Here is a 22,272-nt window from a genome sequence, read left to right on the forward strand (position 1 = left end):
AAGCTCAATTAATATACAATACATCTCATATTTTTCATTTAAAATTAGAATTCTTTTTGTTCCTTGAAAGTTTATAAAACATTTTATTGATTATATGATCTTGCCTTTTCTCCATTAATTGTTAATACATATTACTATAGAATAAAAAAAAATTCCCTTGGAGCTTGTTGTTTGTTGTGGGTAACAAAATACTTGGTCACTTAAAGAAGTTTTTATACTTTTCGACCTGGAAGTTACATGATACTTCATATAACACATTATATCATGTTTTCCTATTATATGTGATTATTGGTTCATCATTGGGTTTTTTTAAAAATTTGTTCGATCTGTTTTGCTTCATGTAGGTAGTCCAGCAGAATTTTCTCAGCTACAGGTAGATGATGAGATTATTGCTATTAACAACACCAAGTTTTCATATAAGGACACAAAAGAGTGGGAGGAAGCCATGGCTAATGCTCAAGAAACTGGAAACCTAGTGATGGATATCAGGCGCTATGGAAAGTCTGGTGAGTGGCCTTACCGCTGTGTGTGGCTTTCTAAATTGGGAACTGGTCTTTGGCAGGTGGTTATAACAGCTTGCTTCAATAACTTTCTTTCCATCTTACTTTTTTTTTTTTGGCATAAAAGTGTTTTGTGGTTATCAAGACTGGTCTTGAATGATACTTTCTTGGATTTTCTGTCTGAAAACTTTTCACTAGCAAATTTATTGAATTATACATCAAAGGACTAATTTATATACTAAACTGACCTGATGCAAGTAGCAACTGAATCAGGCTATTGTAATTGTACCTGCATCTGGGAGTTGTGTAATAATGTTGAGTTTTGCTAATTATGCTATGATTTCAGTTTCTCCACAGTGCCGTAACTATACCCGGTGTCAGGGAATATGTGGTAGGTCCCCATTCCTATTGTTTATTCTCATGGAACATTCAGTACACATTCCATTATTATTTCTCAGTTACAGAGTAAAGGGGATTAAGTCTCCATTGAACTGACAACCTATCAAAATAAAATACCCAGTCCTGGTTTACAGAAGGATTCGGCAAATTTGCTAGTCTTTTCATCATTAACACAGTCTAACTCTGTATTTTTCAGAAAAATGTCTGTTGGTCAAAGTCCTAAACTTTTTTTTCACACTCTACTTGATTTGTCTGTTGTGTTGTGTGTATTTTTTATATGTACATTCAGTAACTTTGTTCATTCTACTTCAACATTTATATGTGTCATTTCTTGATCTTCACATGCCAATCAGACTGGGCCAAAGACCAACCTTCCCTGCCATTTACAAGGCATAAAACCCTCAATCTCACCAGTATGGCTACCAAAATTATAGGTTCACCTGAAACAAAATGGATTGATGCAACTTCTGGAATCTACAACTCAGACAAATCTTCAACTATATCAATAACAACTGATTTCTCAGAAAGCCGGCAGAGCTCTGTAAGTAGTTTGAAAAGAATCAGTGTAGAAGAAAGCAAACAGGAAGTGGAGGAATTTGTTTGGACAGTTTTGACCTTACTTTAAAAATATATAAATAATTAAAAATATTATGTATATTCTATTTAATATAAATATATTTATAGACTCAAATGCTTTTGGAAATCTTAAGGCACTACTCACTAAGGGTAATCTATCTATAGTGTCTGTAGATATATGTAAAGATATATAATACTGTTTTGCAGATGTTTCTTATCAATCTTTCATCGTTATGCCTATCTGAGATGTTTGTGACTGTGAAGTAGTAATTATGTAAAATTACACACTATAACATTTTAATGCTTTCTTTAGTCTTCACTCAAGGTTAAATAAGTATAGTAATTGTGTACACTTTAAAGTCTCATGAAGCATTTTTAGTCCTTATGTAGGTGAATTTGATAGGTTGACTTGGATATGTAGTTAAGAGATAGTTATATAATTGATTAAAATAATTATAATGTAGAAAATTTTTAGAGTATCAAAGTAACAATTAAATCTAATTTTCAAATAAAAATGTTTACATCACTCCCCAGTTATAATTGTTGTCATTCTAAGATCTTGCTACACTGTGTAGGAGAATCCTATATGACTGTGATCCTTATACAGAAATACTCAATGAATATTTGATCCATTTTTATTTCTCTTTGAAAAATAGTAACTAAAATTAAAGTTATCTATGCTTGTAGCATCCTTCCACAGCCTTACAAAATGTGGAAGAATGGTTTCCTTTTTATATTAAAAAAAAGGCTAAAAGGCATATGTTAATATGAAAAATTCATTGTTAGGATATTTTTACTGATGGGAACTGTGTTATGTAAACCACATAACCAATTGGATGGTTGTTGTTAACACACATATTAATATATTACAGAATATTCAATCCAAAGAAGTCAATGGAATTTGTGATGAAAGCAATAACTTGGAAACAAAAGGTAATCATTGCCATTATCTTACATTTCATTTCCATAGCAAGTTTTTAGTATTGAAAAGCCAGAGTACTCAAATTCTATTCTGATAAAAATAATTATCAGTGGGTGAAACAAAAACAGACTCACTGCAAGTTGAAACTAAAAGGCCTAGTGCACAGATCCAGTTGCAACCAGGTGGAAGGCCGATTGGTTCCAGCATTGAATAGTTCAGGAACTACAAACAAAGCACTGGCATCAAGTGCGGTAGTTTTGAGTGTCTGTGTGTCAAAGCTAAATAAGAAAGACTGGTTTTCCCAAGGTTTTCAGCCTTCTGGCTATGGTATGCTGGCAAAGGGAATCTTAGTTAAATACTGAAGAAAAAAGATGAATGAAGTTTCTTCTCTTTCTATTTATTTTCATGGAAGGGACATACATGTTAGCAGCTAGCATTTACAGTGAAAGCCCAAAGGCAATAACAATGCTTGATAAAAGCACTCATTTGTGATAAAAATATAGGCAGCATAACAAGGAGATTTTGTATTAGAGGTTATCATTCTCTTCCTCCTCCAGTCCCTAAATAATTCAATAGCTGCATGCTGTGTTTCAGACCTTATGTTTGTGAAATAAACAAAAAAGAAATCTAGTCTACAAGGACCAGGAAAGAGAACCTGAGCAGAAATTTCTTTTACTTTGAAACTACAGAAGGAGGAAAAGATGAGACTTAGTTTTTATAATTGTTTAATGGCTTTTAATTTGTATATGCCAATTTGTAGTGTGTCATTTCAAAGCCAAAGTAACTTTGTAAAGTTCCTTTCCTTTATTACTTATCATTGTAGTTAATGCCTGATAAACATGCCTATATTTTAATTGTTTTGCATTTCATTCTTTATCAGTTTTTTTTTTTAAGTAAACATGACATGGTTTCTTCTTGATGTTATATCTAACATGTCCAGGTCCTGTTTAGCCAGTGACTCAGCCAACTGATAAGGCACCTAACTTCTTTGTGCCCATGGGACAATATGAAATCCCTGTCATTTGAAGATTTTATTTTGATGAGCAATCATAAACTAATAGCATTTATAGTTTTTGAAGAAACTGAAGTTTACTAGCGAGTTGCCATCATCTTGTAACAATGTGTAGAAGCAGAGGTCTGAATGTACTCCATTTGCTTTACTTCCAGTTAGTGAATATAAGATCTTGAAAACAAGGGCAAAATAGTTTACTTAGGAATGTTTTTCATTTTTTTTAGATTTCTTTTGGTTTTAATTTTTTTTTCTCCCATCCTTATCATTTTTTTTTCACTCATCAATTTGTGGGTGAAGTGTAGGAGGTTGCCAAGTGGTATTTAAGAGGCCTGGGAGTCTTCCAGTGATTCTCAGCTAACCAGGCCAGCTGTTTACTGTGGAAACTGATAATGTGGGTGTTTGAGAGGTTTGAGATATTTGGGTTATCCCCCAGCTACTGTGGTTGAATCTGGGGGTCCTTCACAGCCACACCAAGCAGTCCAGGAGTGCTTGTGGGATCTTGTGCTAGGGATTGAACGGGGTTCAGCTGCATGTAAGGCATGCGCCTTAACCCCTGTACTGTCTCTCTGGCCCCACACATAAGGTTTATGGAAACCCATGTGTGACCACTTATTGTTGTACTAAAAGAGGTTTTGGATTAATCCAAGCAAACAATTTCCTAAAGCTGTGTGCTCTGGAAGAGAATACTTTGGCTTTTCTGAAATTAGGATATGACCTGCTAAAATTTATTAATTGAACTATCAAGTTTTTTTTTTTTTTTACTAATTTGACTGTATTATAGAGCACTAAAATTATGTGTGACTGTGCATTGAAATGATTCATTATCTTTTAAGGCTATCAGTTTTTTTGGCTTAAAAATGAATGCTGCTACAGGGTGGAAAGGTATATCTAAATATCATTGCATTTTCTAGTGTTGAGAGCACAACATGAATGATAATGGTATTGATTTTTGTTTGTTTCTGTATTTTTCAAATAGCATCTGAACCTATTTCTTTGAAAAACTTAAAAAGGCGGTCACAATTTTTTGAACAAGGTAAACCCCTAAGCTCACAATTCATGAACTTTCATGGAATTATTCCTTCTATTCACGCTTTGCTGTGGTCCTGGGCACTTCACCTCTTCCATATGATTTCCATTTTGACCAAGAGATATAACCCATTTCCATTCTTTCCTAGGGTCATCAGGCTTTTCTTACAGTTCATGGGTCTACCTTTGTGGTAATGGGTCTTTGCGTGTCCTTTGTATACCTCTGAAGTTTTTTTTTTTAATCATTAAAATATAATTGAGATGCTATTAAACACACACTTCTTTCCACTGGGTGACAGTAAGAACTGAGTTCATTGAAGCCTTCCTGCTTCCCACAAACTGCATAATATGAAATTACACCAACATACAATTGGCCAACTTTTGAGATAATGCCTATACAACATATTGATAAAGAAGAGAATTTATTGTTACCAGGATGGTGGCCTGGTTGCTCTGATGACTGTGAAGTCAATTAAGAGTAAGTCAATTTGGAGAAGCATAAAAAGCAGATGACATGAGAGCCAAGTGTATTTGGGATGGTTCTCTTTGTTGGTGTAGTTGAGCAGTGCAGCTCTGTGATGTGCCATGAGTGTGACATGTTCCCTCTCCTGTCACCTTTGTCTAATATCCTCTCTCAGGAATGTGCTGTGTTTTACCTCTCCAGAACTTAAAAGTAATATTCGACATTTGAGACACCATAGCTTAACTTGAAGGGTATTTGCTATTGGTGTCTAAAATGTTACTGTTTCTTACTTTTAAGATAATCAGAAACATTTCAAAGAGGTTTACTAACACAAAATTCACTGGAATGGTGTCTATTTTGTGCCGATCTCCGAGGCATCTCTCTTTGGCAAATTCAGCTTTCTTTCTAACCTGAGATAGAAACAGCACAGCAGCTCTGCATGGTCCTGGTAGACTTGTGTCAGTATCTTTAGTGTTTTGTTGACAGTTTTGGTTAAACTGCTGTTGTTTGTGTGTGCACTTCTGTGGTAATTGAAAAAAGAAAAGAAAACAAAACAGTAGGATACTTTTAGCTCAAATTGCCTAAAATATAGCAATTTTTTATTTATTAATTTCATTTTCACCCCCTTTTCTACAATAGGCCATTTTAGAAAATATTTTTATAAATCTCGGAGTTTTCTTTAAAAGGGAATTGTGGGGTCAAAGCGATAGTACAGTGGGTAGAGGTTCGCCTTGCATGCAGCCAACATGGGTTTGATCCCCAGCAAACCATAGGGTCCCAGGAGTGATTCTTGAGTGCAGAGCCAGGAGTAACTCCTGAACACAGCCAGGTGTGGCTCAAAAACAAAATATGTGTAGGGGAATAACTTACTTTACAGCTGAGGTTTCAGGGAAATTAAAAAAATACTGGATGTATAGACATATGCAATAAAGTAAGTTGCTTAAGGATTGAAAGCATGCCTGGAAGCTTACACATGATATTTGAATATTTGTTTTGCATATTACAGGAAAGGAAAGGGAAATTTTTGTGGGCAAGTTTGTTATGGTGGCTTATTGAAGAAAAGTAGTTCATTCACAAGAAGACCTGAAAAGTATATTTGCAACAGTCACACTGTAATTGAATAGTAGCATGTAAAAAAATTGGATTTGGTGGATGATGAAACATTTGGATTTGTTTTTTCCTATTAAACCAAAATAGGGGAGTTTACCCAGTCTTTAATAAAGAAACCTGAAGCCTCTTCAGGAACACATCATTTATCTAGCTCAAGTACCTAGAGGGTTGAGGGAGTATTCACCTTTGGCACTTAAAGTTGTCTTTTTACTTTTTCTTTTAACTGACTCTGAAATTGGAAGATAAGTAACAGTAACAGAGCTAAAGAAAAACATGGAATATATGAAGATTTAAAAAATTGATGTCAGTATACTGACACAGAAACAGTGCTATAGCTTTATGAAAGAAATTATTTCATAGACCTGAAAAGACTTACATTGCATTTTTTTTCTTTGACCATGTGCTGCAAAGCAGGAAGTGCCGATTCTGTGGTTCCGGATGTGAGTAATGGTCATTTATTTGTGGAATAAAGAAGTGCGGGGGGGGGGGGGGGAGAGGGGAGGATTGAATTTATAACCAAGTAGCCTCATTCCCTACTTGTTTCTTTGGTTTAAGAATTTATCAAAGAGGAACAGGAGAAGCAATTCCAAGAATCAGGTTCTTACCTTGCATGGGACAACCCAGATACAGTCCCCAGTACTGAATATGGTCCTTGGCACATCCCAGTCCCCTGAGGAGTGATCCTTAAACACAGTTCAGAAATAAACCCTGAGCACAGCTGGGAGTGGTCCAGGAAATAAAGACAAAAGGAGAATTTATTAAAGTATCAAAAAGTCATCTCTCCAAGTCCAAAAGACCAAGTTGAAACTTAAGATCAAATAACCTCCTTTTGGTATGGTCTAGGCAGTCAGTAGTCTGAATAGTATTGTATCTGAAGTGCTTCAGTAGGAAGATAATTTCTTTGGGCTAATCACGTCTTCTCTAATCCCTATTTAGCTCCCAGTTCCAACCATCAGTGCATCAAGTCGCTGGGCCTGGGATCAAGAGGAGGAGCGAAGGCGGCAGGAAAGATGGCAGAAGGAGCAGGACCGGCTGTTGCAGGTAACCACCCAGGAGCTGGATGGCCCAAACTTGCTGTTCTTGAGGCCTTTGCATGCCCAGTGGTGGTTGGCCAACTAGCCTGGATGTGTCCAGGTTCATGTTCACTAGGGTGACTTTTTTTTCTATTTAGATCTGAGAAGGAAATTTTTGAAAATGCACAAATTTCATTGGACATAGCACATTCAACATAAATGAGACGACAATTAATTATTGAAAAAGGAAGTGTAAAACCTTTAGCAATCTAGGAGTTATGAAGAACAGAGCTTTTCTGGTTGAGAAAACCAGGCAGATTTTTTTTTTTTTTTTTTTTTTTTTTTGGTTTTTGGGCCACACCCGGTAACGCTCAGGGGTTACTCCTGGCTATGCGCTCAGAAGTCGCTCCTGGCTTGGGGGACCATATGGGACACCGGGGGATCGAACCGCGGTTCGTCCTAGGCTAACGCTGGCAAGGCAGACACCTTACCTTTAGCGCCACCGCCCGGCCCCCAACCAGGCAGATTTTTATATAATCTTTTACTTATTAATACAGTTCCTTTTTTTAAAATTATTTTTATTTAAACACTGTGATTACAAATATGATTATAGTTGTATGATTACAGTCATGTAAAGAACACCCCCCTTCACCAGTGCAACATTCCCACCACCAGTTTCCCAGATCACCCTCCTCCCCACCTCACCCACACCTGTACTCGAGACAGGCTTTCTACTTCCCTCATTCATTCATATTGTTATGATAGTTTTCAGTGTAGTTATTTCTCTAACTGCACTCATCACTCTATGTGGTGAGCTTCATGTCATGAGCTGCACCTACCACCCCTCATGTCTCTTGTCTCTGAGATACTGTTAAAAATGTCTTTCATTTTTCTTAAAACCCATAGATGAGTGAAACCATTCTGCATCTTTCTCTCTCCCTCTGACTTACTTCACTCAGCATAATAGATTCCATGTACATCCATGTATAGGAAAATTTCATGACTTCATCTCTTCTGATGGCTGCATAGTATTCCATTGTGTATATGTACCACAGTTTCTTTAGCCACTCATCTGTTGAAGGGCATCTTGGTTGTTTCCAGAGTCTGGCTATTGTAAATAGCACTGCAATGAATATAGGTGTGAGGAAGGGATTTTTGTATTGTATTTTTGTATTCCTCGGGTATATTCGTATGAGTGGTATAGCTGGATAATATGGGAGCTCAATTTCCAGTTTGTGAAGGAAATCTCCATATCGCTTTCCATAAAGTTTGTACTAGATGGCATTCCAACCAGCAGTGAAAAAGAGTTCCTTTCTCTCCACATCCCCAGTAGCACTGCTTGTTTTCCTTCTTTGTGATGTGTGCCAATCTCAGTGGCGTGAGGTAGTACCTCATAGTAGTTTTGATTTGCATCTCCCTGACGATTAGTGATGTTGAGCATCTTTTCATGTGCCTTTTGGCTATTTGCCTTTCTTCTTTTACAAAGTGTCTGTTCATTTCTTCTCCCCATTTTTTGATGGGGTTAGATGGTTTTTTCTTGTATAGTTCTGTCAGTACCTTGTATATTTTGGATATTAGTCCTTTATCTGATGAGTATTGGGTGAATAATTTCTCCTACTCAGTGGGTGGTCTTTGTATTCTGGGAACTCTCTCCTTTGAGACGCAGAAGCTTCTCAGCTTAATATAGTCTCATCTGTTTATCTCTTCTTCCACTTGTTTGGAGAGTGCTGTTTCCTCCTTAAAGATGCCTTTAGTCTCAATGTCATAGAGTGTTTTACCTACATGTTGTTCTATATACCTTATAGTTTCAGATCTGATATCAAGGTCTTTAATCCATTTGGATTTTACCTTTGTACATGTTGTTAGCTGGGTGTTTGAGGTTGATTTTTTGCAAGTGGCTAACCATTTGTGCCAACACCACTTGTTGAATAGGCCTTCCTTGCTCCATTTAGGATTTCTTGCTCCTTTATCAAAAACTAAGTGGTTATATGTCTGAGGAACATTCTCTGAGTACACAAGCCTATTCCACTGATCGAAGGGTCTGTCTTTATTCCAATACCATGCTGTTTTTATAACTATTGCTTTGTAATACAGCTTAAAATTGGGGAAAGTAATGCCTCCCATATTCCTTTTCCCAAGGAGTGCTTTAGCTATTCGAGGGTTTTTATTGTTCCAAATGAATTTCAGAAGTGTTTGATCCACTTCTTTGAAGAATGTCATGGGTATCTTTAGAGGAATCGCATCAAATCTGTACAATGCTTTTTTAAGTATTGCCATTTTAATGATGTTGATCCTGCCAATTCATGAGCAGGTTATGTGTTTCCATTTCCGCGTGTCTTCTCTTATTTCTTGGAGCAGTGTTTTATAGTTTTCTTTGTATAGATCCTTCACATCTTTAGTCAGGTTGACTCCAAGATATCTGAGTTTATGTGGCACTAATGTGAATGGGATTGTTCTCTTAATGTCCATTTCTTCCCTATCATTTTTGGTATATAAAAAGGCCATTGATTTTTGTTCGTTAATTTTGTAGCCTGCCACGCTGCTATATGAATCTTTTATTTCTAGAAGCTTTCTGGTAGAATCTTTAGGGTTTTCTAAGTAGAGTATCATGTCTTCTGCAAACAGTGAGAGCTTGACTTTTCCTTTCCTCTCTGAATTCCCTTGATACCTTTTTCTTGCCTAATTGCTATAGCAAGTACTTCCAGTACTATGTTGAATAGGAGTGGTAAGAGAAGACAGCCTTGTCCTTGCAGATCCTTAAGCATTCTCTAGAATATAACATTTTCTGACATAAAGCTGATTCCTTTTTTAGGATAGAACACACATTTATACTTTTGTAGGCCTGTTCAGAATTTGGCTTACCAAATTTTTAATGGTTTTCCTCATTTTTACTAAATTGTCTATTTAAAATCTATTAGCATAGGTATGGAGGAAAATGAAGTGTATTAGTATTTATTAAATAGGGTTATTTCTACTATTAATTTTTAAATGTATACCTGTTAAAAGAGATAGTATTTGAAGCCAAATTTCAAATTATTGATTTAAGAAAATATACAAAGCAATGATGTCATAACATTTTTTATTACAGACTGAATTGTATATTAAATAATTAGTTTATATTTTTGAAGGTTTTCTGAGACACTCTTCAAACTTTTAGGGGTGACTTATATTTACTGATGCTGAGAGCTTACTCATGGTTCTGCACTCCGGGGTCACCCCTGGTAGGCTGGAGGGACCATACATGGTGCTGAGTATTGAACTCAGTCAGCCTGTCCACTGTGCTATCTTTAAACCTTTGTGTGTGTGTGTGTGTGTGTGTGTGTGTGTGTGTGTGTGTGTGTGTATGAGTGTGTATATTTTAACATGAATACCTTTAGTTTTGTGGATTTCCCAGTCTGTGAAAGCATTGCAAGGCCTTGCCCTTTACCCATGTTAGCTACAGGACTTGAGTGAATGTCAGTCTTGAGATTGGATCAATTCTGAGTCCCAGCATCTGTATTTTAACTTCTTGTAAGTTGTCTTCTCCCTTTGGGATGGAAGTCTGACTGATAAACAATAAAAATAACAATAATATCTCTAAAGATTGATGTATAGACAGAACAAGCTTAACATCAGTTATCTCTCTCTTTGGAGGATCTCGGGTATCTGTGGGACCACTGCCAGTTATTATTGGCCAGCTAGGCCTGGCAGGTCAATGCTGTGGTTCTGGGGGATGCTTGGGTGACTGTGGCAGTTGATGCTGGGGCTCAAACCAGAGGCCCTCATGTACAAACATGTGCCTTTCACCCTTTGCACTCTGTCCTGGCAATTAATCTCTAATAATTTTACAGCTGACTTATGTTTTGTTTTGGGACCATACTAGGCTGTGCTCAGGAGAACCTTGGCTCTGTATTCAGAAATCATTCCTGGCAGTGCTCAGGGAACCACATGGGGTGCCAGGGATTGAACCCAGGTTGGCAATTAGGAAAAATATTTTACCCACACTACTGTCACTCTGGCCCCATATTCATTTGAAAGAAATACAATTAAACTGATTCACTATGGTTTTTAAATACCATATACATGGTAAGAGTATAAACTCATACCTCAATTTGTGTATGTCTATGATGTAGCTTCCTACCATCAAATTTCTAGTGTTATTACACTATTTTATTATATCCCTCTATTTCACTCAGCTCCCTCTCTATTTTCTTCCTCTCTAGTAATCATAAGATCTTTCAGATTTTGGGTTATTTAATTTTTGATGGATAGAGAAGCATACCCCACTGTATTTAGGGCTTACTCGTGCTTCAATCCTAAGGGCTTACTTCTGATAGTGTTCACGGGATAATAAGAGATCCTGGAGATCAAATCAAACTCAATTTTGTGTAAGGCAAGTTTTGTCCTCACTGCACTATCCCTCCAGCCCTACAAGAGTATTTGTTTGTTTTTCTTTTGGTTGTATTTTATTAGTTCATTTGCTTCAATCACTTATATTCCACATTAGAGGAAAAAATCTTTTGCTTGTTGATTCTCTTTTCCTATATAATGTTTTTTTCTTGAAGGAGAAATATCAGCGCGAGCAAGAGAAATTGAGAGAAGAATGGCAGAAGGCTAAGCAGGAGGCCGAGCAAGAAAATTCTAAATACTTGAATGAGGTAAGGCTGGCAGATGCCTTTTTATTCCATTTCTATTTTCCTGGCGAAATTAGCTGAAAAATAGTGGAAGATGCTACATTTCACTTGCCTCTTGGCTTATATTCATCAATAGAATTCTGAACAATATTTTTTCAGAGTGCTAATTTGTCATATTTTGCTTTGATGTTTCAACCTTCCTCTTAATTTTTCTACTGTACCCTTAAATTTACATCAGTAGAACCCAGCCTACGCATCCTCCTATAAGTGATATATCTGTCATTCGTGTGTGCTATTGCTAGTGATGTAATTTTAATATTATCTCAAGTGGAATTTTGGGACAACTATAAGTGTGATCTAAAACATAATTTATTCATACCTTTTAAGGAATTCCAGAAATGCACATTTGTGTTCTTTAAAAAAAAAGCATTTAACTTTACTATTTTTCAATTTTAGGCATAATGACTTATAATTCTGTTAATATTAGAGTATCTATTCTAACTTCAAAGCTACTGGAAGTATCAGTATTCTTTTACCAGAATTCCAGGGCTTCCCTTTTTCCATTTACCCCATTAGCAGTTAAAGAAAATGTTATAGTATCCAAGATCCTCAACCTCATGTCATCTTTATTGTGTTTCTTTCCTCCTTTGTCACACAGGAACTCATGGTTCTAAACTCAAGCAGCATTTCTTTGACCACTCGGGAGCCTGCAGTGCCTTCCTGGGAAGCCAGCTGGGGTGAAGGATCCAAGTCTTCGGATAGGGAAGGAACTCGAGCAGGAGAGGAGGAGAGCGGCCTGCAGCCAGAGGACAGTGTGCAGAAGCTGCAGGAGCAACTTATTCTTGAGGAGGGGAAGCTGAAGGAGGAGCAGCAGTATCAGGAGGAACAGGAGCTGAAGCAGCGTCAGTACCAGGAGGAATTGGAGCAGCGTCAGTACCTGGAGGAGCAGAAGCAGCAACAGTATCAGGAGGAGCTGAAGCAACGTCAGTACCAAGAGGAGCTGAAGCAGAGACAGTACCAGGAGGAGTTGAAGCAGAAGCAGTGGCAGGCTGAGGCTGAGGCACAGAAGCAGCGAGCAGAGGAACAGAAGCGCCAGGTGGAGAGAGAAAGGGAAACATCAGTGAAAATATACCAATATAAAAGGTCTGTCCCACCCAGGCCAAGAGCATGTGGCATTTTTCACTTCTCTTAGCTGCATCTCTTCCTCACTTCAAAGCCATCCAATTGATCTTCCTATTTTCCACCACTCATTCTCCACAGATACTTTGAATTTCTATGATTAAGTTTCTTTACTTGCCATCCCAGAAGTCTCCAAAGAGCTTGTTTTAATAAAATATTATCAAACTTCTCACTGTGGCTTTGAAGGCTTATATGAAGCTTTGAAGCTTATTTTTATTTAGGAAAAAGGATAATAATTTGGGGCATACCTGGTGATGCTCAAGGGTTACCTTGGCTTTTTTGCTTAGGGATCACTCCTGGAAGTGCTGGAGGACCATATACAGGAGCATTGAACTGGAGCCAGCATCATGCATGATAATTGCCTTATCCCCTGTACTATATATCTCTAGCCCTGCTGTGAGCTGGACCTTAGCTTCTAACACACTTGTCCTTTAATTCCATTCTAGTTTTAGTGACCTCTTTTTTCTGGTCTGTGTATTTACACATATGGCATAGTAATACACATATTTACACATATGGCATAGTAATTCATTTTCATAGACCTTACGACCATACATATAGAGTATGGCCCTTTCAGGCTGGGCAGATGGCTTGAGTGGTAGAACTCATACTAAGCATCATCAAATGGATTTGATACTGGGCAGTGTGTGGTTTCTCATCCAACATCTTCAGTTCTATTCCCGGTAGCCCCAGTGCAAAATCAGTTGTGGCCCTTTATAAAATAAAAAACATAAGCAGAACACTTGCCTCCTCCCACCTCTTCTGTCATAGTCCTTTACCTGTTTATAAAATGTATTTGTCTATTGGCTTGTCTGTCATGCAGAATAGGAGCCTGGTATTTAATACTTGAAGTGGTTTTGTTTATTATTTATTTTGTTTATTTCAATCTCAGAACAGTGCTAAAATATAGCAGGCACTCTATTTGTGGAAAAGAATCACAGATGCCTCTTGGTAATAGTAGGTCTGTTCTTTGCAGTGGTTGGTTAAAATTCTTAGTTTTGTTTCTAACCCAGAAACCATCTCATAAAGAGGTGACAATAAAGTTAGTATTTAGATTTTTGTTTCTTAAGCTCAGAGATTTACTTAATTGATATTTTGATCAGAAACTCTTTCTCTGTTTTATTTTTATTTTGTTGTTGTTGTTGTTTTTAGGCCTATTGATTCCTATGACATACCAAAGAAAGAAGAAGAATCTTCAGGTTTACTTCCTAGTGACAGGTGGGTGACATTTACTGTAAATTGGTTGAATAATAGGATTCAGATAAATATTCCAGGGCTTCATTGATGTTTTATAAAACTTTTAACTCTTGTTCTTGTGGAATACAAAAATGCTCTTTTTGTTTGTTTTGGGGCAAACATGACAATGTTTAGGGTTATTCCTAACTCTTCACTCAGGAATTATTATTGGAGATGTTTGGGAGACCATAAAGATGCCAGGAAACAAACCTGCTTCACCACTTGCAAGGCAAATGCTCTACATAATCTCTAAGTTTGAATATCTCTCCAAGTCTGAAATTCTTGCTGGTTGATGTTTGTATCACTTAACTTATGCTGTGTATCCAAGTTTCACTAAATGTAGTGACTTTATACATTGTGCCTTGGGTCACATTTTGGGCTGAGTTGATGGCATGATCCTTTGAGTTTCCTGGGATCACTAGGCATCTGCAATCCTTTGCTGAGTAGCTCTGCTTTGGGCAGTGTGTTGGCTGTCAGTTATGGCAGTGATTATAACTGGACCATGTTGCTCAAAATAAAGCCAAGGAAATAGTATATACACAAAGATCAGGGAACAGAATTAAAGAGAGAATGCTTGTAAAGCATCTCCAGGTGTAAGTTCTAAATGGGTGCACCATGGCTTCTTTGATGTTCCTTTGTCTACCTTATATGCAGTGGTGAGAAAATAAACTCTACCTCTTTATAAGAGGCACCATAGTATAAGGGCCTGGACACAGGGAAAAGTTATTTTCAATTCTTTTGGCCCATCTATCTATACTTTTTTTTTTTGGTTTGGTTTTTGTGCCAACTGGCAATGCATAGGGGTATCTCTTGGTTCTGCACTCATAAATCACTTTTGTTGGGCTCAGGAGACCAAAATTCATGCCAGGACTTGAACCTGGGTCATCTAAGTGTAAAGCAAGCACTGTATCAGCTATATTATCTACCTTTATTTTAAGGGGGTTTTGAGTCAATGATGTAAGTGATCAAAAAAGTAGCTACATGTAGATATCTTAATGAGAATTGTGACCTTTCTTTCCTTAGTTTGAGTTGGGCTCATGGTCCACTTTAAAAATGGAAGATAGGATTTTAGATGTCTGAAAAGTTATACATATCTAAAAATTTCCTCAAACATTAAATTTTGGGGCTGGGGAGATGTATTGGGGTTAATCCAGGCACTATCAGGATTGATACCTGAGCACAAAGCAAAGAGTAAGCCCTGAGCAATGTTGGACATAACCCAAAAGCAAAAACAAACAGAATAAAGTATTAAATTTAACATTTTAAGTAATATTTTAATAAGGTTATACTGACTTGCATTTACATCAATTAACTTTTGCAATATTTTTTAAAATGTTTGGCACTTTGAAATTACAGTGTTTATCATTTCAGAAAAGTTACACTTTCAAAAAACACAAAAAAATGTGTTTTCAAAGCTGAAACTTTAATAAGGACGCTTGCTGTAGAAATAAGCAAGTTTGTTTTATAGCAGTAGGAAGATGCCTCTCTCTGGGCAATCAGGATGGCTTAATAGGACTCAAAGTAGTATAAGAAAAAGACCTATATAAGTACTAGTAAAGGGCCAACAATGATCTTGAGAAAAATGTGTATTATGGATACCCTTATTTATGATAACTTTCTGGATAATTACTTCATTACAATGTGAATCTAATTTTTTTTGGTTTTTGGGTCACACCCAGCACCAGTTAGGGGTTACTCCTGGCTCTACGCTCAGAAATTGCTCCTGGCAGGCTCCAGGGACCATATGGGATGCTGGGATTTGAACCACCGTCCTTCTGCATGTAAGGCAAATGCCTTGCCTCCATGCTATCTCTTCAGCCCTGTGAATCTCATTTTTAAATCTATGTATTTAAACATGTATTTTAAAATAAGTCTTATTAGTCGTATTACCTGGGAAAAAGATTTAGATTACATAGAGAGGAAGCTTAAATAATCCTTAAAGATATGAACTTTTATCTTTATGCATTAAACAGTACATATAGGGACTGGAGCAATAGTACAGTGGATAGGGAGCTTGTCTTGCACTCAGCTGACTTGAGTTTTATCTGTGGCATCACATATGGTTCCCAAACCCAACCTAGAGTGATCACAGAGACAAGTGTAAGACCTGAGTACCACTATGTGTGTCCAACCTTCCTGCCTCTCCACAAAATTAAAAAAAAAGAAAAGAAAGAGACAGTATGTATAACTGGGATATAGCTCTGGAGGCTTTAGGCTAGATGTCTTATAATAATTAATTCTGGGGGACAGAGTGATAGTGCAGCAGTAGGGCGTTTGCCTTGCATGTGGCTGACCCAGGACGTACCACAGTTGGGATCCCCTAGGAGTGATTTCTGAGTGGATAGCCAGGAGTAACCCCCAAGCATCATTGGTATGGCCCAAAAATCAAAAAAAAAATTAGTTCTGTATTAATACAAATGTATATTTATGAATGTTGTTTAAGAATCGTGATGTATTTTTTATTATTGTTATTGAATTTTAAAGTTATCCAAAATGTAATACAAATGTCAAACTTACATGTAATTATTTTGTATACCACTATATAGATTATTTTTTCCTGTTTTTGGAAAGCATGTTGGTAGTATAAGAACGAGATCAGTATTATTGATATGTGGCACTGATTACTAATACAAAGTTGAATTTTCAGAAGTTGACAGTACTCTAAATATTGCCTAGGACTGTCAGGATAGCATTTGGTGCAATGAGTTGGCTGCCAAATGTCCCCCAAATTGGACATTGAAGAAAGTGGCAGTTGGTTTCAGGTGATCTGATGACAGGTGCTTATACCACTTCCAAAGTGGAGATTGAAAGGGACTCAAAATGCACAACTTTATTAATATACACAGTTTTAATGATCATACAACCTGGAGGGGATTTTTAGTTGTTTATATTTAGTTCTATCATCTAAGATATTTTTTATGATAAAGACTTTTCTTCTGGCTTATGCAACAGAAAATTACTTGGTATGGAAATATGTTGAGATCCCAACAGACATAAGATATAAATCAGCTGTTTTAGCCAACAGTGCTTTTGGTGTTCTGACTTTATAAATATGAAAAGAATGTTCTTAATGTGACATATAATATATTGTCTTTTGTGTTTCAGGAATAAATCTAGATCTACTACTGAACTGGATGGTTTTCCCATAAATAAAAATGGTAATTGTGATTTAAAAAATTTTAATTTAAAATTAGAATTTCTTATTTATTTCACCACTTGTTATGAACAATTTTTTGTTTTGGGGTCATACCCTTTGATACTTGAGGGTTACCCCTAGTGATACTTAGGGGAGCTCTGTGGTGCAGGGAATCAAACCTTCATGCAAACCATGAACTCAACATTCTGAGCGTTCTCTTTGGCACCCATGGTCAGTGTTTTTAAACCTAAGATATTTCAGAGTCATTAAAATAAATAATTAAAATATTACTTTTTTTAGCATTTGTGAGAAAAAAACAATTATATTGGACCTAATTTGACTTTATTTTATCATGGAGAGAGTTTTGGAAGATCAAAAAATTTCTTAAATTTTATTAAATAACTAGTGAAATCTGTGGAAATTTTGAAACTTATGCTGATATAGGAAAAAGTGTTAAAGAGAATACCAGTGAGTTTAATTATGCACAGATTTCAAATTATACACTGAGATGACATGATTTAAAAAAATCCAAAATTATCATCATCCCTATTATTTGGCAAAAAATACCTGAAAGTGAATATTGTTAATATTAAGTATATTTCTGGTGAACACATATAGCTAAACTTAAGAAAAATACACCAGTGAATATCTAAACATTTCAGGCAGGGCCTGCATCCAGGATTGGACACAGGCAGGTGCTGGCCAGTTTCATAAATAAGTAAAGGTCCATAGGATGCCTGAAGTAGACTCAGTGGTAGACATCATCTCAGCAAGCCTGTTGCTAGCGCCATCCTGTCACTGCCCTATGGGCGCATAGAAGACTGATGGTCAATTTCTCTTTTGTAAAAGAGAAATAAGAAAGACGTGTTTTTCTGTTATATTTTAAGTGCTGACAAGAAATTGAAAAATGTACAATTCTTTGGGAGCCAGGAAAAAAAAAAAGTCCAAGGGAAGGAAAAGGAGGAAAGAGAAGGGGAGGGTTCACATAGCTTATCTATGGGCCTGAATGGTCTAGGAGAGGCTAAGTTGTAACTTTGATTCAAGCTTGTTGAATGTACCATTTCTGTTAGGATTCTTCTATCTCTGACGATCCCATCCCTAATACATTCCCTAGTCCTAATTGAACTCTCCATTTTATTTGCTGCTGTTCTTCCACTTAAAGAACTCTCAGCTATATTCACATTGATCTGTGTGTTCCCAGAATATCATATACTTTCTGATTTGGTTCACTGTCCTACCTTTCTTTATTTGGTTTACCCTCTTTATTTTTTCTGTCATCTGAATTTGCCCCTACTATCACTAAAATTAAAAGTAGTTTAATCTGTGATTAAAAGAGATAACCTTCAGTCATCACATTTTCTTCTGGTTTTACATAATATATACATGTATATATATGTATATATATAAAACAATAACATGTTGTGTATATATAACCAGGGCAAGTGTGAATCTCTGAAATGTTCTTATTAATATTTGCGATCTGTGACACTATGGAAGTTTTTATTTTAATATTCTACTCCTTATTACTTATAATCTCCTGAATAACATGCAAGTGAAATTATTAAATGTTTTATCCCAAATCTTGGCTTTATATAGTGCATTTAAAATGGATATTTTTTGTTTAAAATATGAACAAACGAACAGGCTATGCATAGATTAGCTTGTTCTTATATAAGCACAAAATATAAGCACAGGTGTATATTAAATGTCTTTGGTGATCTTGCTTATTGCTTTCTGGAAGATGAACTGTTAGAAAAACATCTTATATTTTTAAAGATTGGCAATAGAAGTGGGGGCCGGAGTGGTGGCGCTAGAGGTAAGGTAAGGTTAGTGCTGCCTTGCAAGTACTAGTCTAGGGAGGACTGGGTTCGATTCCCGGTATCTCATCTGGTCCTCCCAAGCCAGGAGTGATTCCTGAGCACATACCCAGGAGTAACTCTTGAGCATCAATGGGTGTGGCCCCAAAACAAAAACAATAGAAGTAAATCTGGAAATTAAAAGAATATAAACCTTTATACCATATTTCCTCATTCAAATTAAAGTGGAGCATTCATCAAAATCATGATTATATTTTCAAATCAGACACAATCAAGAAAATCAATGAAAGTAAATCCTTCCAAGTTAAAACTTGTCTTGTCATTCATACATTCAGCATCCAAATTCTAGCTATTTCTTTCTTTGACCAGACGCAAATGTTATGATTATTTTTAGTTGTCATTTGAATTACTTGGATCATTTTAGTTTTACATAAGCCATGTCCATGATTAAATATGTTCTCACTCATACAATTTGATCATGACTTTTCCTAGGATTTTTACAGTATAATGTCTAGAGATGCATGAATATGTGTCTGTGTTCACTTCAGGGAAACTGTCAGGTTGTTGAAAGACCTGAGCACAGAGCTAGAAGTAAGCCCTAAATACTGTTGGACAAAGTCCACAAGGCAAAACCAAATAAAACTAAAGCGTTAAATTTAATTTGGGGGTTAGTTGGGCCAAACCTGGTAGCATTCAGGAGTTACTCTTGGTTCTAAGCTCAGAAAATGCCCCTTGCAGGCTCGAGGGACCATGCTGGGGATTGAACCCAGGTCAGTCTTGGGTCAGCTGAGTTAAAGGCAAATGCCCTACCACTCTGCTATTATTCTGGACCCTAAATTTACTATTTTAAGATAATAATCTAATAAAATTACACTGATTTACATTGGATTAGCTTTTGACCATGCTTTGTGTTTTCAAAGCTGAAGCTCTTTTTTCAAAGCTAAAATTGTTTTAAGGAAGCTTGTAGAAATAAGCAAGTTTAATTTAGAGATGTGGGAAGATTCCTCTCTCTAGACAAGGAGAATGGCTTACTAGGGCTCAAAATAGAGAAGAAACAAAAAAGATGTATGTAAATAGTAATGGAGTAGAAAAAAAGCTAGAAAAAATGTATAGTTATGGATAATCTTATTTATGATAAGTATGTCTGTATAATTATATCGTTAAGGGTGAATCTCATTTTAAAAGCTAGGTATTTAAGTATTCAAATAAGCCTTATTTAAATATAGCTCCCAGCTTCCTTGCAGTTATTTAATGAGTCTATGATTGATTTGATTCAGGATGAAAGGGAAAAGTGGAGGAGAAACTTTTCTGAACTAGCATTTTGTAGCTGAACTTTGTTATATCTGTGCTGGTGTTTTCTTCCTCTTTTAGGGAGTCATTTTGTTTTCCTAAGTGTGCCCCATGGTTGAAATCATAATTTCCAAGAATAGGAGACCAATGCTGCATATCTTGGCTCAGCAGTCTTACTGGAGTGAATGGCATTAGCCTATGGACACAATGTCACTGGTTTTTGCTGCACTGTCAGATGTGTTCATCCTAAAGCTTTTTGCTGTGTTTTTCATTTAGGAAGCAATAAATATGTAGACCGAATTGGGAACACAAGCTCCTTGCAAAGGACCTTCAAGAAGGAACAAGTCCTGTCAGGAGCAGAGTTGGAGAGACAACAAATCCTTCAAGAAATGAGAAAGAGAACCTCCCTCCACAATGACAACAGCTGGATCCGCCAACGCAGTTCCAGTGTAAATAAAGAGCCTATTTGTCTACCTGGGATTATGCGCAGGTACATACGAGACAGTTAGAAATTGTTTCCTCTCTTGTACTGAGAAACAAATATTTAATTTCTAGACATATTGATACTTTGAACAGATTATCAATTTAGACAGATATCAGGATGTCTTTTACCTTTCTGAGATTTGGTGAGTGTGAAAAAGAGTTTCTTTGAGACTTGTCATCAACATACTACTGAGTACCACTTACATGACAAACACCCTTTATTTTGTTTACATTTTTCACTTAACCCAGAAGAAATATTTTTGAGGCAGGGATACTAGTTCTTTTTTTCTTTTCTTTATAAAGAAACTAGTTTAAGCAGGTAAAAATCTTGGACCAGACTGCAAAGCCGGATGTAGAACTCTATGGAAGTATAATTTATTATATAGTTACTTGGTGTATCCTGCTCTTCATGCTGTTTTGGTTGCTGATTTATTCTTTAATGCTCAGAATGAGACAACGTTAGCATGGAATCATGCTACAGGTATTGCTAAGTCTGCAAATCTAATTTCTTTAACTTTGTGAAGGTAAATTTATAGCTGTGGGTTAGAGATCTTAGTATAAACTTTTGGAGTGGTGTTTAAAGGTATTTGGGACACACCTAGAAAGAGAGTGTGAAACTTTTTAAATTAATATTTCATGGGAAGAAGTGGGAGCCCAAGAGATAGATGAAGAGTTAGAGCACATATCTGGTAATTTTAATTAATTTAATCTGGTAATTTCAATTTAATAATTTTAATCCTAAATTCAGTTTCTGGATCTGTGGTCTCCTCGAGCACTCCTGATCCAGAGCACCCCTGGTTATAGCCCTGACTTTTAAAAAAATACATCTTGGGCAAATGAAAGTCAAAAGTATTCTTTGTTGCTAATTTAGGAAGAATTGCTAAATATTTTTCTAATATACTGTAGAAAAACTTACAAGATAATCTGAGCATATAAATATCTTTGGTCAATCATAAATAAACCTTGACAACTTTACAGAAAATGATAAGAACTGACTGTAGAAGGAGAAATAAAAAGAACAAATGATAAGGCATGAAAGCTGGTACAGTGGGTAGGTCCTTGTCTTGTACTCAGTTAACCTGGGTTTAATTTTCTGTAGTACTTTTATCTCCCAAATCTTGCCAGGAATGATTTCTAAATGAAGAGCCAGGAATAAGCCCTGAGCACAGCTGTATGTGGCCCAGCAACCACCATAAATATTCTCATAATTTTATTTTAAGTGTACATCACTTAAATGGAAATGACTAATGACTATTTCTAGAATGTAAGCTTATAATATTGTATACAGAGGGTCTCACAGTTAGCATGATCAGTAAATTAGGCTTGAGAATCAGTTTAAGTCAATCAAATTTGACAGTTTTATCACTCAGTACCTTATGCTATAAATTAATTTCTCTGAGATTAAAAAAACATATAGAGCATTATGAAAGTTAAATAAATTTACTATTTTTGTGACAGTGTCTAACCTAGTATTTGTTATGTGTGAATGTTAAAGTA

The 22,272-nt window shown here is 36.2% G+C and overlaps 1 protein-coding gene across 4 annotated transcripts in view; it reads left to right on the top strand.

Moving 5' to 3' along the window:
* The window catches only part of LMO7 (LIM domain 7), a 102,202-nt gene that overhangs the window by 73,137 nt on the left and 6,793 nt on the right, over positions 1–22,272 (top strand). For 3 of the 4 annotated variants that reach the window (XM_049778946.1, XM_049778945.1, XM_049778947.1), the window contains 11 exons: positions 345–506; positions 1,334–1,440; positions 2,348–2,408; positions 4,386–4,442; positions 6,423–6,448; positions 6,945–7,049; positions 11,566–11,658; positions 12,293–12,777; positions 13,966–14,031; positions 17,155–17,207; positions 20,569–20,782. In XM_049778946.1, coding sequence (XP_049634903.1) covers positions 345–506; positions 1,334–1,440; positions 2,348–2,408; positions 4,386–4,442; positions 6,423–6,448; positions 6,945–7,049; positions 11,566–11,658; positions 12,293–12,777; positions 13,966–14,031; positions 17,155–17,207; positions 20,569–20,782 — 1,429 coding nt within the window. Of the gene's footprint in view, positions 1–344; positions 507–1,333; positions 1,441–2,347; positions 2,409–4,385; positions 4,443–6,419; positions 6,449–6,944; positions 7,050–11,565; positions 11,659–12,292; positions 12,778–13,965; positions 14,032–17,154; positions 17,208–20,568; positions 20,783–22,272 lie in introns of all 4 variants that reach the window. The other variant, XM_049778944.1, reaches the window with a different exon arrangement.

The sequence above is a fragment of the Suncus etruscus genome, chromosome 8, assembly GCF_024139225.1.
Source record: "Suncus etruscus isolate mSunEtr1 chromosome 8, mSunEtr1.pri.cur, whole genome shotgun sequence".
In the NCBI taxonomy this organism is placed as follows: Eukaryota; Metazoa; Chordata; class Mammalia; order Eulipotyphla; family Soricidae; genus Suncus; species Suncus etruscus.